At 40.5% G+C, this 19,540-nt stretch overlaps 1 protein-coding gene across 14 annotated transcripts in view; it reads right to left on the bottom strand.

Annotated features, from left to right (window-relative positions):
- The window catches only part of tnika (TRAF2 and NCK interacting kinase a), a 62,116-nt gene that overhangs the window by 41,790 nt on the left and 786 nt on the right, over positions 1-19,540 (bottom strand). For all 14 annotated transcript variants that reach the window (XM_077561920.1, XM_077561935.1, XM_077561968.1 and 11 more), the window contains exon 2: positions 10,527-10,592. In XM_077561920.1, the coding sequence (XP_077418046.1) occupies positions 10,527-10,592 (66 nt within the window). The remainder of the gene's footprint in view (positions 1-10,526; positions 10,593-19,540) is intronic.

The following is a 19,540-nucleotide window of genomic DNA, read 5'->3' as shown; positions in this document are numbered from 1 at the left end:
TATTAGCATTCAGCTGTGAAAATGTATGTCGTTATCTTAAGACACAATACGACTGCATTAGCTAGCTGCTAATTGTTTACAATTAGCACATAGCTAATGCTATTAGAAGGACTGTGCAAGTGAGAGATAAATTATGATGTTGTTGCTAGGATTATTTCGACGTAGCAGTTAGCTTGCTATGACCAACCGAGAAAAAAGACAACAAGTAATCAAGACAAATAGTTTCAACCGTTACAACTAGCTGGACAATTTGATTAGCATCAAGGCTAGGTAATGTCGGCTAGCTCTTCAGACAAACGTAGCATCGCATGTGGATGAATGCAGTGACCTCATAGGTATGAAAAAACGACGGTGTCGAGAGTGACACGTAGTAGAAGAAAAAGTACCTAGCAGTTCCTGGAGAAGTGCAAACAATCAAATCAGTACTGTTAGCTCTAAAAAAAAAATTTGTTTTGGTCATTTTCTAGCTCTAAATTCTCAAAACTCAAACCAGAAACACATTAATCGATAAGTAATCGATTATCAAACTAATCCCTAATCCATTTGATAACCGATGAATCATTGAAACCCCGTTTAACTCAAATGGTCGAAATCCTCAGACGACCTTAAACTAACATTAAATATTTTCAAATTTTATCATCATTAATAACCCTGGAGAACCCACGGGGTCAAATTTGGCCCCTATAAATTCTGCTACTCAAATAACAAAGACCTTTTTTTTTTTTTTACAAATTTAACCTCAAAAGTCCAGAGTGCCACTTCTGACCCCTGCATGGGGCCATCTAGTGAATGAATATTGCACTTACATGAGGCAGAGTGGTGGTGACAAGATGGCTAAAATGCAACAAATAAAACAAAAAAATTATATTGTTCAATGTAGCTGTGTATTTGATTGATTATTTTCTTAAATTCTAAATAGTTTACTGACAGTTTTTGTTATTCTGATTCTTCGAAATGATACCCCTAAATCCCAAAGGGTCAAATTTCGCCTTAATCCTAAATTAGGGAATAAAGGGTTAAAATTGAAAAAACATATATTTTGGTGTTCAGTGAATTTATAGCAGACATTTAATGTATAATTCATAATTTTCCAAAGAAGAAAAGGGTTCTTCGGTTCTCCAGGGTTAAGTAGAATGATTATCTTCAAAGTAAAACATTTACTTTGGAAATCCATCCATTCCATGTTATTGGATAAAAACGTCAACCGAATCATCATCAATTTATGCATTTTCTGCATTGTCAATTTGAAATAATGTCCTATTTTTGAATAAAGGGGTTGAAATTAACACACATGCTCTTTATCGGATTAATCGATTCATCAACAATTTGTCAATTAATCAACAACTTTCATCTTGAGCAAGCAAGCAGTGTCCGCTCTTGCCGACGGGAAAAAGCGGAACCCGCCGAGTAAAGGTAGACTTTCATCAGATTCTCAGACAGGAAAACAGGCCAAAACTCATCTGAGCGTAACCGAGATGTGACAGCAAATGTTTCAGCCTTCACCCCCGCAGCGTCAATACTGAACTCCGTCGACCTTCACTCCCATCATGCTTTGCAGCAGGTGCTGGGAATTACGGCCACTTTGGGCAAACGAATGGCCCAAAAACACAGTTCTGCCTCACGGAACGCAAAGAAATAAGGGAGCAATCAAAGTGGCGAGCGCACCTCGCAATCTCCCCAACAACACACACACACACACACACACACACACACACACACACACGCACACACGTGCACACAGCCAGCAAACACACACATTGCTGTGGAATCAGTGAGGCAGTAAATAAAAGTGACAAAGGCCTCCATTCCAATCTAAGACTGCCAAGGAAACACAAGAGGCGGCCCGAGGCGGCTCACGGGAAGGAGAGGAAAAGGGATACGTTCAAAAAGAAGATCTGTGACAATATGGAAGACGAGAAGAGACTTTGAAGGAAGACGAACGCGACGGCGTGTAAAGGCGGTCCGGAGGCTTTTTTTTGCTGACGGCTACAGGTGCGGGTCGGCGTACGGCGAGACAATCGGCGTGTGTTGATTGTGTTATCGGCGAAAGCCTCCCGAAACTGTCATCCGTCAGCGGCCCGTGGTGCGGACTCGCCACGACAAGATAATTAGCGAGCCGACGGATGCGCAACTGTTGTGTTCGATAAACACGCTAATCCGAGATCTCGGCGAAGGATTTGGTGCGGTGCTGATCAATCCGCAATCACGTACACTTTAATAAGAGGGAAAGCGGGCCAAAGATTACAGTAGATTAAAAAGTAATAGTAGTGAAGTAGTAGTACAGTTACAAAGAGTAGCGGAGAAGTCAAGTAGAAAGGACGAAGTAGTAGAGAAGTTACGGTAGAGAAGAAGTAACAGTCATAAATAGCAACAGGGGTGAAGAAGTCAAATTTGCAAAGATGTAACAGTAGTAAGTGTTATGGTAGCAAAGAAGAAAGAGTACTGAAAGAACAGTAACAGTAGCAACGTAGTAGTAAATGGCGGTAAAGAAGAACCAATAATAGCCATGAAGTAAAAGCAACAAAGACGATGTAATAGTAGCAAAGATGTAACCGTAACAGGAGGAAACGCTAACAAACAAGTAAGAGCTGCAAAGTAGGAGTAGTGAAGATGTTGGAGTAGTTAAGTAGATCAGTGGTTTGGTCGGTGCTGGATTTCACTTTCCTTTCTTTCCTTTCTTTCCTTTGGTCCTTCCTCGGGTCTCCTGACGGCCTCACGGCTCTCAAGTGTTTGGTTTAGGTGAACGGTATGGGATTTTTTAAATAGGTTTTAGGTGAACTAATGAATACACACTCACACGCATGCACATGCACATACAAAATAAAAATTAATTAAAAAAAATATATATATATATATATATATATATATATATAAAAAAAAGGAGCAAATTGGTAAAATTACCGAATGAACAATACTGAGCTCTCCAGAAAAATAAATAAATAAATAAAAATAAGTAGATCAGTTGCACAGATGTTGCAGTAGTGGTTACATTGCAGAATTAACAGTAATCGACTACTAACAGTAGTGAAGAAGTACAACTGCTCAGATGTAACGATAAGGAAGACATGAGTAGCTAACAAAACAACAGAAGGGGAGATGTAACCATGGCAACAATGTTAAGAGAAACAAGAAAGGAAAAACAGTAACCACGAAATAAAGTAGTAATGGACGGATGGATGTCGTGAACAAGTAACAGCAGCTGAAGATGCAACGGTACCAAAGAAGTATCTGTAACGCAGATGTGACAGAAGCTAAGCGCTAACATGAGCCATTTTAGCAATTAGCAAAGAAGTAACACTCGCACAGACGTCACGTGACGGTAGCAGCAGCCGAGTTCTTCCTCGTTCTGTCTGCCGTCGTCTTGCTTCACTTCCACGCCAGCTTTAGGAGAACATCCACATGTGCTTCCCCAGCGTAGTTCTGCCAAGGTACTGCATCACCGACTCGCTAACTCGCTTACACACATTGGGTCACAAGTGCACTCCCTCTCTAATTCACTCACTTAGTAACTGACCCATCCACTTATCCACTTATCCCTCACTCGGAGTCAACCTGCCCGATGCCGGAAGATAATGACAAACGCTTTCTCTTTTTGTCGCCCACGTACCCGCACCGGGCAAAATAGACGAACGAGAGGAGAGCGGAGGGAGAGAAGACGAGGAAAAGGGCGGCAGCGGGCGAGCCGAGCGTGGTGGTCGACTTCGCCGCACTGGCGTCGCGCTCCCACGGCGCTGGAGGTCAAACAGAAGAGGTCGGCTTGCTACTCTACGGTACGGGTTGGAGGTGAGCGGGGCGAGAAGCAGAGCTGGAGGTTTCGTACGCGCTAGTGTGGAGACGCCTGGCCATGATGGGAAAGAAGTTAGAGTTGCAAACAAGAAAAAAAGCCATGAGAGTACCACAGAAATAAGAAGACAGAACAGTTGCAAAGAAGAAGGATTAACAGTAGTTAAGATTAGAACTCAACTCAACTCAAGAACTAAAAATAGTTAATAGGGGTGTGACAAATTTTTTTTAAATTTTATTTAAATTATTTGATACTGTCTTCCCTTTGTTTATGTGTGCTTTTATTGGGAGCGCTGTTCATGTTGTACCCGATTTGGCCACTTAGGGGCAGTGTGGTTCCACGCGGACTGTTAAGCCACATTAGAGAGTAGAAGGAAAAAGTCACGATCAAGTTATTCTAATAAAAGTAGTTTTTTTTTTTTTTTGCAGCGTGGAGCCGTTCTTTTGAGTGCGAAAAGTGCCGCGAGTAGCGCACTAATTAGCTTTAGCGAGTCAGACTGGAGTAGATCATTACGATTCCTTGATTTAAATTGAAGCAAAAATCAGTCAATCAAATCATTTTGAATCAAAAATCGCTCTCAATCGATTCTGAATCGAAACGCACAAGATTCCCACCCCTAGTAGTTAAGATCCATTAATAATATGTTTGATCTGGTCTCCTTATTGACATCAGGCACGGCGAAATGACTGGGTGACGGCAGCGCAGTGCATTGTGGGTAAGTGGGGCGCGTGGCCTTGGGTAAAACAGCGGCAGGGAGGATGTAGGCTAATGCATGCGCTGCCAGGTGCGCGTGTGCGCGTGCGTGCGTGCGTGCGCGTCGCAGCAGAACGGCCACATCTGCTGTTCCCACGGTAACAAGCGGCATCCACCTCGGTCACGGTTCAGGGCTCATTCATAAGGACTCGGGAGATTGAAGCGCGTGTTCAGGCGTGTGCCGGCGTGTGGAAAAACACGACAGCGGGGCGGGGGGGGGGGCGGGAAAATTACACGGTGTCAGTCGACTTCGAGAGGCGGACGGATGCGATTGTTGTCAACAAGAAGTTGTTGCTTGCCATTCCGATGGTGTTCCATGACAGAATCTAATTACAAAAGTGTTATTTATGGATGCATTTTTCGATGTGAGTATTGTCATATTCATGTATAGGAAGTACAAGCGCAAGTGGAATTTAAAAAAAAAAAAACACGACACATTGAACACATCAGTCAGACTGATAGCCTTTGTTGTTGCTGTTCCTTTTTTAGCGACTGTCACATTCTGACTTCTTGGTCGTTACTGGTTCGTGTTTGCTATCGTTACTGCGCCTTCATTACTGTAACTTCTTTGTTACCGTTACATTTTCATGATTTGTTTGCTTTGTTACTACGACTTCATTGGCACTTCAAGTTCTTTGTTATTGTTACGTGTTTGCTATTGTTACTGTAACTTATTAGCTACCGTTACGTGTTCGCTACTGTTGCTACTTCTTCTCTTCTAACTTTTACCACAACTGTCGCGTCTTTGCTAGTCTTCATTACGGTTACGTGTTCGCTATTGTTACTGTAACTTATTAGCTACCGTTACGTGTTCGCTATTGTTGCTACTTCTTCTCTTCTAACTTTTACCACAACTGCCGCGTCTTTGCTAGTCTTCATTACGGTTACGTGTTTGCTATTGTTGCCAATTCTTCCTGACTGTAATTTCTTTACTATTGTAACTCCTCCCCAATGTTACTACGACTTCATTGGCACTTCAAGTTCTTTGTTATTGTTACGTGTTTGCTATTGTTACTGTAACTTATTAGCTACCGTTACGTGTTCGCTATTGTTGCTACTTCTTCTCTTCCAACTTTTACCACAACTGTCGCGTCTTTGCTAGTCTTCATTACGGTTACGTGTTCGCTATTGTTACTGTAACTTATTAGCTACCGTTACGTGTTCGCTACTGTTGCTACTTCTTCTCTTCTAACTTTTACCACAACTGTCGCGTCTTTGCTAGTCTTCATTACGGTTACGTGTTCGCTATTGTTGCCAATTCTTCCTGACTGTAATTTCTTTACTATTGTAACTCCTCCCCAATGTTACGTCTTTGCTGACGATGTTACTTTTTTCATGACTGTTACTTCTTTGCCAGTGTTATTTTTTTCCCACCGGTGTTACTTACAACAATACTGTTAGTTCTTTATTACTATAACTTCTTTGCTACTCTTACTTCTCACTGTTACATTTTTATGAGTGTTCTTAATTTTTTTTTCTTTCTGTTACATCTTCACCGCTGCTACTCAAAGTTCACAACAACAACAAAATTCTACTGTTAGAAAAAAACTGTAGAATGTTCACAACTGTTACTTTTGCGCTCATGCTTCGTTTTTATGGCTTCTTTGTTACTGTAACTTTTTCACGACTGTTACTTCTTTGCTACTGTTACTTTTTCGTCATTTATGCTACCAATACTTCTTTGCTAGTGACATCTTTGTTACCTCTTGGCTACTTGTACTTCTTCACTGCTATAACTTCTTGGCTACTGTTAGTTATTCAATACTATTAATTCTGTTCATCACTGCCAATGTGGACCGTTATGATTCTTGCTCAAAAAGACCTGAGCCCATATCACCTTCCTGTCACTAAATAGAGGACACACAGCTGTCGCTCTCACATAACATGTCAAGAAAGCGTGCAAAATATGCAAACGAGCGGCCGACATGTTTTTTCACGCGGCTTAAGGTGCGAGGCGGGCATCCGACATGCCGGCCAGACACGATCGCTCGTGCTCGCCACTCGTCCTTGGAGCCATCAAGGGAGAAAGATGACTTTTCCCGCGGGAATGACCAGGCTGTGCAATTAATCAATTAGCCGATCAATAAGTCGTCTTGCCGGGGGAGTCGCACTGCGTTTCGGGCCATCACCGCAGCTTCTGTTCTCAGCCACTCAACCGCATTTTGGACTAAAAAGCATGAGCAGAGTATTCTGGCTAAGTTGTGGAAGATTTTGCACAAGACCACCACATTATAGCCCACTGGGCGAGACGGGAAATAAATTAAAGCACAAGAAATGTAGTTGGTATTTTTGATTATATGGAGACTTCTTAATTTGAGAATAACACGTCTTTATTCTTGTATTATTGAGAAAAAAAAATGTGTGTGGGTGAAAAATCTCATTACGATACAAACTTAATTTTGTGTCGTTGGAAAAAAAATCTTGTGACTTTTTCCTCAAAACAAATCAGACTATTTTCCCTTTAAAAATGTGAAAAAAATATATAAACAATTTCTAAAAATGCTTTTTTAAATAAATAAATAAATAAATACAAACAACTATTTTCTTGCCATAAATATTTTCTGGTCAAAAAATGATGATTTTTCCACCCCCAAAAATGTATAAGTAACTATTTTCTCAAAAAACACTTTTGTCCTCTCAAAATATGACTTAAGTATGTGTAACAAAACATGACTATTTTCTCCAAAAAAATTCAAAAAAAATTTCTAAAAGAAAAAAGATTGTAACAAAAAAAAAGAGAAATAAAAATGACTTTTTCATAAAAAAAATTATTTTCTCCATCCCAAATATTTTTGGGGGGACAAAATGACTTTTTCTGAAAAAGTTTGGCAATATGCCAACAAGACACAACTGTTTTACAAAGAAAAGCAACTATTTTCTTAACAAAAAAATGATTTACTTTGACCTTAAAAAATCAGGACTAAACTTGCTATATTTTATTTTCCCAAAAAGTTTGTATCTTAAAAAAAAAAAAACTTAAAAGTGATACTCTCATGACTCATTGAACCATTTCTGCAGTAAAAAGTTAATATTTTGTCCAGAATGAATTTGATAACTTTATTTTTCATGTAGAATTAATACCTTTAAAAAAAAATAAAAAATTCCACTTGCTGTCGATTGAAGATGACATCATCTGTGCTGAGGAAGTAGGTAACGACCTATCATGGCTCAGTTTGCTGACCAAACCCAGAAAACAGCTGAGCCATGATTGGTCGTTATCTACTTCCTCAGCACAGGTGATGTCATCTTAAATCAACAGCACTTGAATTTTTTTATTTTTTTTTTTAAAGGTATTAACTCTTTGACTGCCAAAAACGTTAAATAACGTTTAGTAAAATCCTATGGAGGAGTGCCAAAGACGTTAAAAGACGTTTTTTTCAAAACAGAGGTGAAACTAACCATTTTCTATTGTTGATTACTGAAAAACGGAATAAGGTAGAAACAAACTTTTTTTTCTGATGAAAGATGAGAGTCCAATCTTTCATTTGGTAGTATGTGTGTTTCCATAGTCCAAACACATAATTTTCTGTGGACCTTGAAAGATCAGTCAAAAATGCTTAAATCGGCTGGCACCCACGGCATCCCTTTTCTGAAAACGTCTGGCAGTCAAAGAGTTAATTGTATAAAAAAAAAAATGTAGTTATCAAATTAATTCAGGACAAAATACAAGTATCTTGTCGTCCTGCCCCCCTTTTTCAGCGTGACTTTCATACTCCATATATAACATTCGTATTGAAAAATGTAGCTTCTCCACCACCGCTCATTTATCCCATGATGAAACATTTGCGCGATTCCCTTTCTTGCGAGAACGCGTCGACGACGAGGTGTTGCGGCAGAAATGAGATGAGAAAGTACGCTGCGGAGCGCGCGAGATGGAGAAAGCGTTTTAATTATTCAGCATTACCCGTGTTCTCTATTTACGGGGGCCTTTTAGAGCAACCAGCGGAAACCATCCATCCATTTCTATACTGTATATACGTTGACGCTGTGAGGCCCTGCAGGCGGCTCCCTCAAGGACTGCTCACAAGGGAGGTTTCAACCTCACAAAAATGGTAAAAGGAAAAAAAAATAAATGTGATTACTTATTGATAGCGGGGTGAATGGATAGAGCGGGGGATGAGGAAGGAAAGCTCAAATGATCTCAGATCAGACGCTTGTGCGGAGAGCGACGAACGGAAAGGAGCAGATGTGTATCTTTGAACTACTACACACACGTAGCTGCTATCTCTTACTCGCAGGCAAACACAATGGCAGCTATATAACGTCGCATTACAGGGCCTCAAACGTCACGTAAAAAAAAAAACTGAAACCGCCCTTATAAGCGTATAACTAGGAGTGTCATTAAAAGCCATCTGAATCAGGAAATCAAGTGATGCAATGGCACGAAAATTAAGACGCGCCCGTTTTTAGGCCGAGCGCACGTGCGTCTGTCTAGGAAAATAGACAAATTAGAATTCAAACATCAATTTTGCAGGCAGATTTCTTGTAGTGTTTCCAGCCAATCAAAAGCTTTTCCATCAATCTAGACATTCCATTGATCTCTACTGAGATCATTAAATCTAGTAGATTCCTTTTCTCACACACAAAGCGTCTAAAAATGGCTCTGCGGCGGCGGAGGCAGCGTTCCACTCGGCTAATACCCGCCAGACTGAAGGTCAATTTATCTTCTCACACTCTCAGATTGAGCTGCTCACAGGATGATGATCCTCTTCGGGCTTATGGGGGCCGAGGCGGATCCTTGTAAGCGTTTTGAAAATAGACTGCTTTTCTTTTTTTTTGCTCCAGTGCCGCCGCTTGTATTTTTTTCTTCTTTTTTTTTTTATCTGGAGCTTGTTTGCGCAAGAATTTAGTCCTATGAACAATTAAGCAAAGGAAATAGTAGAAAGGTGACAATGTAGTTTGGGGATTAAATCTTACATTATTAACTCATTCATTGCCATTGACGGCTATAAACGTCAAAAATTCATTTGAACTATTTCTATTAGTTAAACATTTTTTTCCCACTTTATTAACAAGAGTTTGAAAACCTAGATTTTTTTATTGTACATTTAGAACAGATATGAAATTTGTGATTTTTTAATAATCTTTTTTTTTAAAGATTATTTAAAAAAATTCGTAAATCGTTATTAATCGCATGACTTCACTAGTTAACTCACGATTAATCCCAATTTTTATATTTGTTCTAATACAATAAAACAATTCTAGGTTTTCAAACTCTTGTTAACAAAAGTGGGAGAAAAAAAAAGTGTTTTACTAATAAAAATAGTTACAATTAATTTTTGACGTGAAGGGCAGTGAATGCCTGATGCCCCAAATTTTTTATATTTTCTTTTTTTTTTTTTGTAATTCATTCACTGCCATTGACGTCAAAAATTCATTTAAACTATTTCTATTAGTTTAACATTTTTTCCCCACTTTTGTTAACAAGAGTATGAAAACCTAGAATTTTTATTGTACATTTAAAACAGATATAAAATTTGTGATTAATCGTGAGTTAACTAGTGAAGTCATGCGATTAATTACAATATAAAAAAAAAAGATCGCCTCTTGCCCCAATTTTTTAATAATCTTTTTAAAAAATGAATTTATGGCAGTGAATGAGTTAATGAATGTTATTACATGTTTCCCCCCCCCAGTGTATTCAATGTCATAAAGGGAAAAACATGTTTCCACTTCAGTGTCAGTTACCACTTGGAGTATTTCCTCCTTCCAGCTGCAATATTGACTCGTCGGACTCGTTTTTGGTACAGCGCAAGTCAGCCAATGGGAGGAAAGCGAGGACACGGGCTAACAGGCTGTTGCCATCGGCACTCTGGGTAATGCATAGTCGCTGAATGTCAGCCAGTAAATGAGCTGTGACTTTCATCCACGCAGCAGATTTGAACCGCCGCGACGTTGCGACACGGTAACAGCTGAGCGCAGCCACTTCCTGTGTTGCGCGGCCACACTTCCCCTATCAGCCCCACACACACAAAGGACATCGTCTTACCTTGTACACTTGCCCGTAGGTGCCATTTCCTACCAGCTCCACAAGCTCAAAAATACCAGCGGGGTCCTGGGAAGACAGATAAGAACATTGCGTCAACATTAGGACCATGAGATTGGGGGTCTCAAAAGTTAGGCAGTCATTTTCATGTTGTCAGGGTCGACTGGTGGTGTCGTCCCTCCTCGGGTTTTATTTAAAAATGTTAGCATGTGTTTCGGTTTTGTCATTCCCAGCAATTGCATTATCGATTGGTAGGCAGTGGAAAAGAGGTGATTGGTGGCGATTTAGCGAAGGTACGGGAATAAGCTCAACTTGTGGTCGGTAGTAGGTAGCAGTGGAAAAGAGGCGATTGGTGGCGATTCAGGGAAGGTACGGGAATAAGCTCAACTTGTGGTCGGTAGTAGGTAGCAGTGGAAAAGAGGCGATTGGTGGCGATATAGGGAAGGTACGGGAATAAGCTCAACTTGTGGTCGGTAGTAGGTAGCAGTGGAAAAGAGGCGATTGGTGGCGATTTAGGGAAGGTACGGGAATAAGCTCAACTTGTGGTCGGTAGTGGGTAGCAGTGGAAAAGAGGCGATTGGTGGCGATATAGGGAAGGTACGGGAATAAGCTCAACTTGTGGTCGGTAGTAGGTAGCAGTGGAAAAGAGGCGATTGGTGGCGATTTAGGGAAGGTGCGGGAATAAGCTCAACTTGTGGTCGGTAGTAGGTAGCAGTGGAAAAGAGGCGATTGGTGGCGATATAGGGAAGGTACGGGAATAAGCTCAACTTGTGGTCGGTAGTAGGTAGCAGTGGAAAAGAGGCGATTGGTGGCGATTTAGGGAAGGTACGGGAATAAGCTCAACTTGTGGTTGGTAGTAGGTAGCAGTGGAAAAGAGGCGATTGGTGCTCATTTAGGGTGAACTAAGGTCCATCCACAGCTAAGACACAGAAGAAGGTAGCCATGGAAAAAGGCGATTGCTGGTGATTCAGGGCAAAAATAATTTAGAGCTAAGGTACGGGAAAAAGATGAGATGAGTGTTTTTGTTTGTCATTTGCAGGGACGACAGTTGTGGAAAAGGGCCAATTGGTGGTCAGGTCACTTCTTAAGTTTTTTAACATATTAGCATGTGTGTTTCTTGTTGTTGTTTCCAGCAATAACAGACATACATAGAAAAGACAAGATTGGTGGTGATTTAGGGTCACTAAAGCCTGTCTCGACTCTAGAGCGCCAACTTGGGGTAACCCTCTTTTAGGAAACAGTGGAAAAGAGGTGATTGTTGATCATTCAGGGTAAACGATGGTCCCTCCAGAGGTCATGCATAGGAGCAGTGTGAGCTAACATTAGCAGGTGTGCTTACTTCGGTTATTTTTTCACAACAAAAAAGATGGCAATTTCGGGAACAGGTTATGCTAACATTAGCATGTCGGCTTTTTTTTTTTTGTTCAGAGGGTAGCTATGTAATAGAGGCAATTTAAGGTGAAATATGGTCCGACCACAGCTAAGGAACAGCAAGGCGTGCAGCTAACATTAGCATGCATGTTTATTTTTGTTATTTTTCACTACAGCAAAGTAAAAGTAAAAGAAGCGATTGGTGGTGATTAAAGCCTTAACTAAGGTCCGTCCACAGCTAAGACATGGGAACAGAGTACACATCTTTTGTGTTTCGCCATTCCAGTCACCTCCATTGCATTTTGAATCACTCGCGTCCCAGCCGGGACGTAAAAACCGAAGCGTCGTCGGTTTCTCATCAAGTTCCATGAGCACATGAAGACGTTTTCTCATTCCTGCTTTACGACTAGAGAGACCCCCCCCCCCCACTCCAAAGTCCCTACAGCTCCTCTGGAGTCGCCAGTTAATTAGCCAAGCGCTCTCACGCCAACACGCTAAGCTAAAGGCTTTTTGCAATGGTTGCCAGGAGCGTGTTAGCCTAGCCGCCGCACGTTCTCCACTTCCTGTCACACGTATCTCGTATGCATAGCAAACGAGTGCACATTTTTAATAAAGATGACACGCTACCAGGGCTTAAATACACAACGACAGGTTGCCAAGACTGGACTCAAAAGTATGACAAACTCATTGAACCCCCTCCGGCCTCTACCACCGCGAGCACACACACACATACACGCGCACGCACACACACACACACACGCAAATACACACCTCCCCCTTCCAATCTGGTGCACGTTGCTACGGCATTCCAACAATAGCTGGTATTCGGTCTCTGCTTCCTTCACAAGTCCATCGAAGGCTCTCATTCACGGGGGTTGTCCATTTAAACGTTTTTTTTGTTGTTGTTGTTGCTTTAAAAAAAAATCATTCTTTTGAAATCAATAGTGTTTTTCCATCACTGCGTAAACGCCAAAGGATTGTTTTAATGACTGTAAACCAAAATGTGACTCTTGAAAGTAAAAATAAATATTTGTCATGTCTCGAAATAAGTCACAAAAGTCTTTAAGATTATTGTAGTCAACTATCATAATACATACGTTGCATAAGCATTTACTTATCAACTCATTCACTGCCATTGACGGCTATAAACATCAAAAAATAATTTTAACTATTTCTATTAGTTTAACACTTTTTTCCACTTTTGTTAATAAGAGTATGAAAACCTAGAATTTTATTTTTTATTTTATTTTTTTTTAGAACAGATATAACATTTGTAAGTAATCAAGAGTTAACTAGTGAAGTCATGCGATTAATTACTTAAAACTTTAACATTTTGAATCTTTTTTTTTAAAATGTTAAAGTTTAAAATGTTAAAGTCCAGGGTAAATAAAGGCTTTTCAAACATTTATTTATTTATACATTTTTCTAAATGATTATTAATATATTTTTAAATGATTTCACAACAATGTTAAAAGGATTTCACGGCATTTATGTTTGCTAAATGTCAATTACTTTTCTTTTTTTTTTAAATGATCTCATAACAGTAAATGATTTTTTTATTACTAAATACCCTTATTGTTGGCCAAACAAAGGCTTAATAGGATATTTTAATACCATTGAGACTATTCATAAAAAATATTAAATTGTTGCAACATTGCTGTATTGGATGCGATTAGCTTGCAACGGCACGTGTTTATTTGAAGGATTTACTGTCCCTCCTCTTTTGCTTCCCAACGCTCCTCTCCTCACTTTTTGTCTCCACGGGTTTGTGCAGGCCTCAGCAGAACTGTCAAGCTGTCAGGGATCTTTTCTTCTTCTTCTTCCCTTTCCTTTTTCTTCTTTGTCTCCCCTACACGGCGTCCTAAACGCAAAAAAAAAAAAAAAAAAAAAAAGACAAACCGGTCTGAAGTACATCCTCCCTCTGTCTCGCGGTGCACGCCCCACATGACGCCTCGGAGCGCAAACAAAATGTACGTCCAAGCTTAAGTGTTCGCCCGACGCTATCTGGCTAGTTTGCTTTTGAGATGCTATCAGAGCGTGAAAGATTTCAACCTCAGTCTCCACGATAGCACTAATCTCTAAAGTACACAAGCAACGGCCATTTCGTTTTCCACAAGAACCCGTTGACAGTTCGTTTGAAGTGGACGAGGAATTGCTAAATGTGCGAAACGCAAGTATACGGGGGGTCCGCTCTAATCATGTAAATAGATTATTTCTATATCACCGATTTTTGGTCTGGAACATTAACCTTGGAATGGCTACGCAGAACAGAGTGCTTTTTCTTTTGCTTTTTTCATTTGATGCTGCTCCACTTCATACAGTACGTGTCCTCGGGCCTACTGATAAAAATACAACCCGGGCCGGGCGTCATTCATCTTTCATAGGCCCCTCGCACAAATGGCCTCTCACTTTGGAATACCCCCCCCCCCCCCCCCCCCACAAGCTTCTCATTGTGCATTACCCCGGTGTCACATGACCAGTCACATGACCTCAGCGGCAGCCAGTGAATCGCGCTGCTCAATAATGCTTGAATTAGAAGCCGGAAAATGACACAAACTGAATGCCGGGAGAGAGAAAAATAGGCATGAGAGGGACGGTGAAATCCATCGAAACCTCCAACACTCTAAAATAAATCATCAATTGCGTTACCAATTTTCCGGAAAATTAAACGTGGCAAAAAACATAAAAGTTTACATTGGTGTTTGTTGAGGATTATTTTTGAAGAAAACAGCAGAATCGCCATTGAAAAACTTTATTGTGTGAAAAAAATAGTCTTTAAAAGTCCTCTCAAGAAATTAATCCAGGGATGTGATTTGACCAAAGTGAAATTATCTGAAAATTTAGCCGGGGGTCTGGGGGCCGCTGGAGCTCATGGGTTTTCCGTGTTTTTAAGTACTTTCAATGCACTCACATGACAAAGAAATAGACAAAACAATAGCATAAATTTTCAATGTATATTAAACTATCCCATATAAAATGGCAGTTTTAGTCAACTCAAAATCAGTCACATTCAAAAACATTGGACTGCCTTTGCTTTTAAAAACTATCACTGAGAATATCATCATATCTAACTAATGTGATTACTAAGTTAACACATAAATAATGTTGAAGAGTTCAAATTTCATGAACAAATAATTGTATCGTGACCAAATGAAAAGTAACTCATATTAGAGCATACCACAAATGTCTTTGTTATAGCAGAAGATGTTATCTGTCGGAGTCATGTGCATACACAATGAACTACTAAAAAAAATAAATAAATAAATAAAAAAATCGGAATTTTTTTTTTGGGGGGAGATAAAAAAAGCGGAATTCCGCGAATTAGCGGAAAAATCACATCCCTGTTAATCGTGTTGGCTGACCAAACTTGAAAAAAAAACTATGTTGAACTATCTCTATTAGTTTAACATTTTTCCACTTTTGTTAACAAGAGTATAAAAACCTCAGATTTTTTATTGTACATTTAGAACAGATATAAAATTTAGTTAACTCATGAAGTCATGTGATTAATTACAATTAAAAATTTTAATCGCCCGACACGATTAAAGAAAAGAAAAGATTATTAAAAATTAGGACTGTCAGGCGATTATTTTTTTTATCGTAATTAATTGCATGACTTCACGAGTTAACTCGCGATTAATCACAAATGTTATATCTGTTCTAAATGTACAATAAAAAATCCTAGGTTTTCATACTCTTGTTAACAAAAATGGAAAAAAAAATGTTAAACTAATAGAAATAGTTCAAATGAATATTTGACGTCTATAACCGTCAATGGCAGTGAATGACTTCAACGTGAGCCTGAACCTCACGTTAGACACCAGCGACCCTGGACACCTTTTTTTAAACTCTAAACAAGGGAAATTTGTCCCGGGGAGGTATTGGGGAGAGGCCATTATGAATAATGGCTTTTAGAGTGCAAGTCTGCTGTTCTTGCAAAAGCCACCTTTACGTGTGAGTGAGTTTCATTCCTCAACATAACCGTAAACCCGCCTCGCTGATTCTTACCTAACTTTAACATTTGGCCTGTTCCTACCAAACAGGTCACCAAATATCCCAAAGTGTAACCATCACTCCCCTCGTCTGTTTTGTAGCGCGGCCCGTCGACTTGTTGGTCTCTCCGGAAAATGAATTACACACAAGTGGGGCGGATTAAATCAGAGACCCTTGAGAAGATGGAGGCAGTCATGGTGGCGGCGGGGGGCGGGTGGGGGATTGGGTCGGCACTTAGAACACAAAATTGATGCGGCACGAGTCTAAATTCCCAGCACATCCCGCCCACACCTCGCCGCTGCATTATTCATCACGCGGGAGTCAAGTCTTAATCACACATTTACAAGAAAACGTAGCATGACAGCGTTTGCCTGCCACGTCGGGTCTCATTCGGGTCATGAAATCTCTTTTAACTCTTTGACTGCCAAAAACGTTAAATAACGTTTAGTAAAATCCTATGGAGGAGTGCCAAAGACGTTAAAAGACGTTTTTTTTCAAAACAGAGGTGAAACTAACCATTTTCTATTGTTGATTACTGAAAAACGGAATAAGGTAGAAACAAACTTTTTTTTCTGATGAAAGATGAGAGTCCAATCTTTCATTTGGTAGTATGTGTGTTTCCATAGTCCAAACACATAATTTTCTGTGGACCTTGAAAGATCAGTCACAAATGCTTAAATCGGCTGGCACCCACGGCATCCCTTTTCTGAAAACGTCTGGCAGTCAAAGAGTTAAGCATTCATTTCAATTAGGCTATGTTTACTTTTTTTTTTTTTTACGATGGACCTGGGAGTGATCCTTTTTTTTCTTTTATGACTGATCGAAATAAATTGTATTCATTTATTCATTCAATATTGCGATTGCAATTATTATTATTTTTTTCTTCTCTTGCTACGACTCAGCAGTTTGCACTCGCTTGTTACTACGGCAACTTAATGAGGGCTTGAGCGTGTGTCTGCCCCCTGGTGGCTGGCTGAGAAAGTGCTTGATTTGATACGCACCAATCCCACATTTTTAAACGTAAATATCGCCGTCAATCAGGACCAGTTTAATTGTGGCATCCAACAACGTGATCACAATTATAATTTGATTAATTGTGAAGCCCTGCTTTTACCCCTCCCATATACTTTTTGTGGGAGGGGGGAAAAAAAATCGGACTTTATGTTAACCCCTAATGTTTTTTTCAGGGCTGATACTGATGACAAATATTAGTCGAGTAGGTCGATAACTGATATTTGAAGCAGATATTCATTTTCAGTAAAAATAAAAAAAGGGGGGCGGGGTGGGATATTGGTGTCAAAAGTTTCTAAAATACAAATGCTAATTTTGACTCTTTCCATGCTGGTCAGTGAGGAAAAAGCCATCTTAAAGGCCAACGTGCTTCTTGTTTCAACTTGTAGGCCGCGTTGGTGATCCAGAATCTGGTGGTCCATCACTGAGTGGTGGGAAGTGAGTTAGAAATGGGTCAAGTGGAGATGAGACAGCTGAGTGAGAAGGAGGGAGGACGAGGGGACAGACTTCCATACAGTATATAGACCATTCATGAATAAGCCTTGTGTAAGCCCCCGGGCACTGCCGTGGCCCCGTTACCATGGCGTCTGCGGTGCGAGGGGCCGAGGAATGCGGCCTCAGTGGGCAGCAGGCATTGAGAGGGCGATTGGAGGGCGGGCGAGGGTCTCCAAACATGGAAAGTCGGAGATGAAGCCATCTTGAACAAAGATCATCGTGTTTCCATTATTTTTCTAAAATAATCCCCCAAAGTATATTTTTGGGTTTATAATTTTTGCTTTGCGCTCAAAGTGTGCCGACGAACCGCCCACTGCTGGGCCATCTGTTGCAGCGAGGTGCGCTTCAATTAAACGCCCGGGAACGTGCGAGGAGGAAAGTCAAAACGCCTCGGAGATGTCGCCTCTCATCTCGCCGTGGCCTCCGCGGCACGGGTGGCACCCGAGGTTAACGCTCGACGCACCGTCGGTCCCTTGTAAGCGCACGCCTATATATAGAGGCCAGGTCGGGTCTGAGATTCAAACCCAGAACCTTAGTGAGGCGGGTGTGCTAACTAGTAGTCCACCATGCGGAGTAAAAAAAACAAAACAAAACATGAGGAACTGAAAAACACTGACAGCAAACAGCAAAATCCACTCGGTTTCTTTGCATCTTTGAGCGCAGACAGAAACAAAAACCACACAACCCCCTTCCCATCATAACCTACCCGCCAACCCCCCCTCATCAGACCCAGCTGACCTACTTCCTGTCTAGTCAGTGTATGACTATACACTCATCTGACAGTGTGTGTAGGAGTAAGGGGGGGGGGGGGGGGTTGTTGTTATTTGGGTTTAAAAAGCCAGCATATGCGTCAGAACCAAACATCCAAGCTTCTATCCTTAGCTCGGGTAGCTTATTTATGTATGTACAGCTGCTTGTCAGCGAGTTAGCATGTTGCTATTAGCATTACAGTGAACCCCTACTGATTGATGTATTTTTCTGTAGAACTATACTAACAATTACAACAACAAAAAAGTCACCTTAACAAGCAAACATTAATGCTAACATCGAAAGCTAACAGAGCTAACGTCAGAAGCTAATGTTGGGCTATTAGCGTACATTGAACTATCAAATTTACCTGTAGAACTTTGCTCATAACTCAAAAACAGATCCTTACACACTTTTTGTAAGGACCGAAGATGCCAGGCTAACACCCTCTTAGCTTTGGAAACAAATATTTTGACTTAAACATGGGAAGCTACCATTTGAGCTAACGTCGCAAATGAATGTTGATCTTCCAGAGCACCCCCACTGATACTAAAAACTACAAACAGCATATTTTCACGCATTTCGTAGTGTCCTAAGACGGCAGGCAAATTTCTTAGTGAGGTCAGAAGCAAACAGTGAAGCTAATGTTAACGCTAACCGTGGAAGCAAACACTGACGCTAATAGTTGGACTTCCAGAGCTATTAGCATGACAGTGAACCTCCACTAATCTGCCTACTGGTGTATTTTTCTGTAGAATTTGATCAACAACTAAAAACATCCTAAACCGCCACTAAATTCAAAAAGCTAATGTTAGCGTTAAACTGAGACATTCTTTTGTCATCATCAAAAACATCAAACGCTCACAATATGGCACGCCCATCATTTACAATGAGCGCTGCAAAGCATGCTGGGAAGGTTGATGCCTCAGCATCGCTGTAATATGATTCAAGTAGCACTAGTAAGGAACTTTTCAACCTTAATAAAATATGTTCAAACCCTTCTGATGAAACATCGACTTAAAACTAGTTGAATGGTACGTTTGCCATGGCCTGAGGGGGGGTCTGTATCCATTTTCCTGGCACTAAGCAACTTTGAGGAGGCTGTAGTCTTCCTTCAGGCATAACTTTATCACTTTTGTCCATATGGCGCCGCCATAATCAACATAAACTGAAGGTTCCTTAGTGTTGCTTTAATGTGACGGCTCTTATAGCCGGTTATTCACGCTAACTGCCACCTCGCGCAATAGAAATAAATACGATTCAAAATAACATTACATGCCAATGCCGTATAATTAATGCGATAACGGCCACTTGCTAGTGAGTCACGCTAACCACCACCTTGTACAAGAGCAATAGCAAACAAACTTAGTTTAAAAAGTCCACAGTCACGCAGTTTACTG

The sequence above is a fragment of the Vanacampus margaritifer genome, chromosome 1, assembly GCF_051991255.1.
Source record: "Vanacampus margaritifer isolate UIUO_Vmar chromosome 1, RoL_Vmar_1.0, whole genome shotgun sequence".
In the NCBI taxonomy this organism is placed as follows: domain Eukaryota; kingdom Metazoa; phylum Chordata; class Actinopteri; order Syngnathiformes; family Syngnathidae; genus Vanacampus; species Vanacampus margaritifer.
This window is presented reverse-complemented; position numbering and strand designations above follow the sequence as displayed.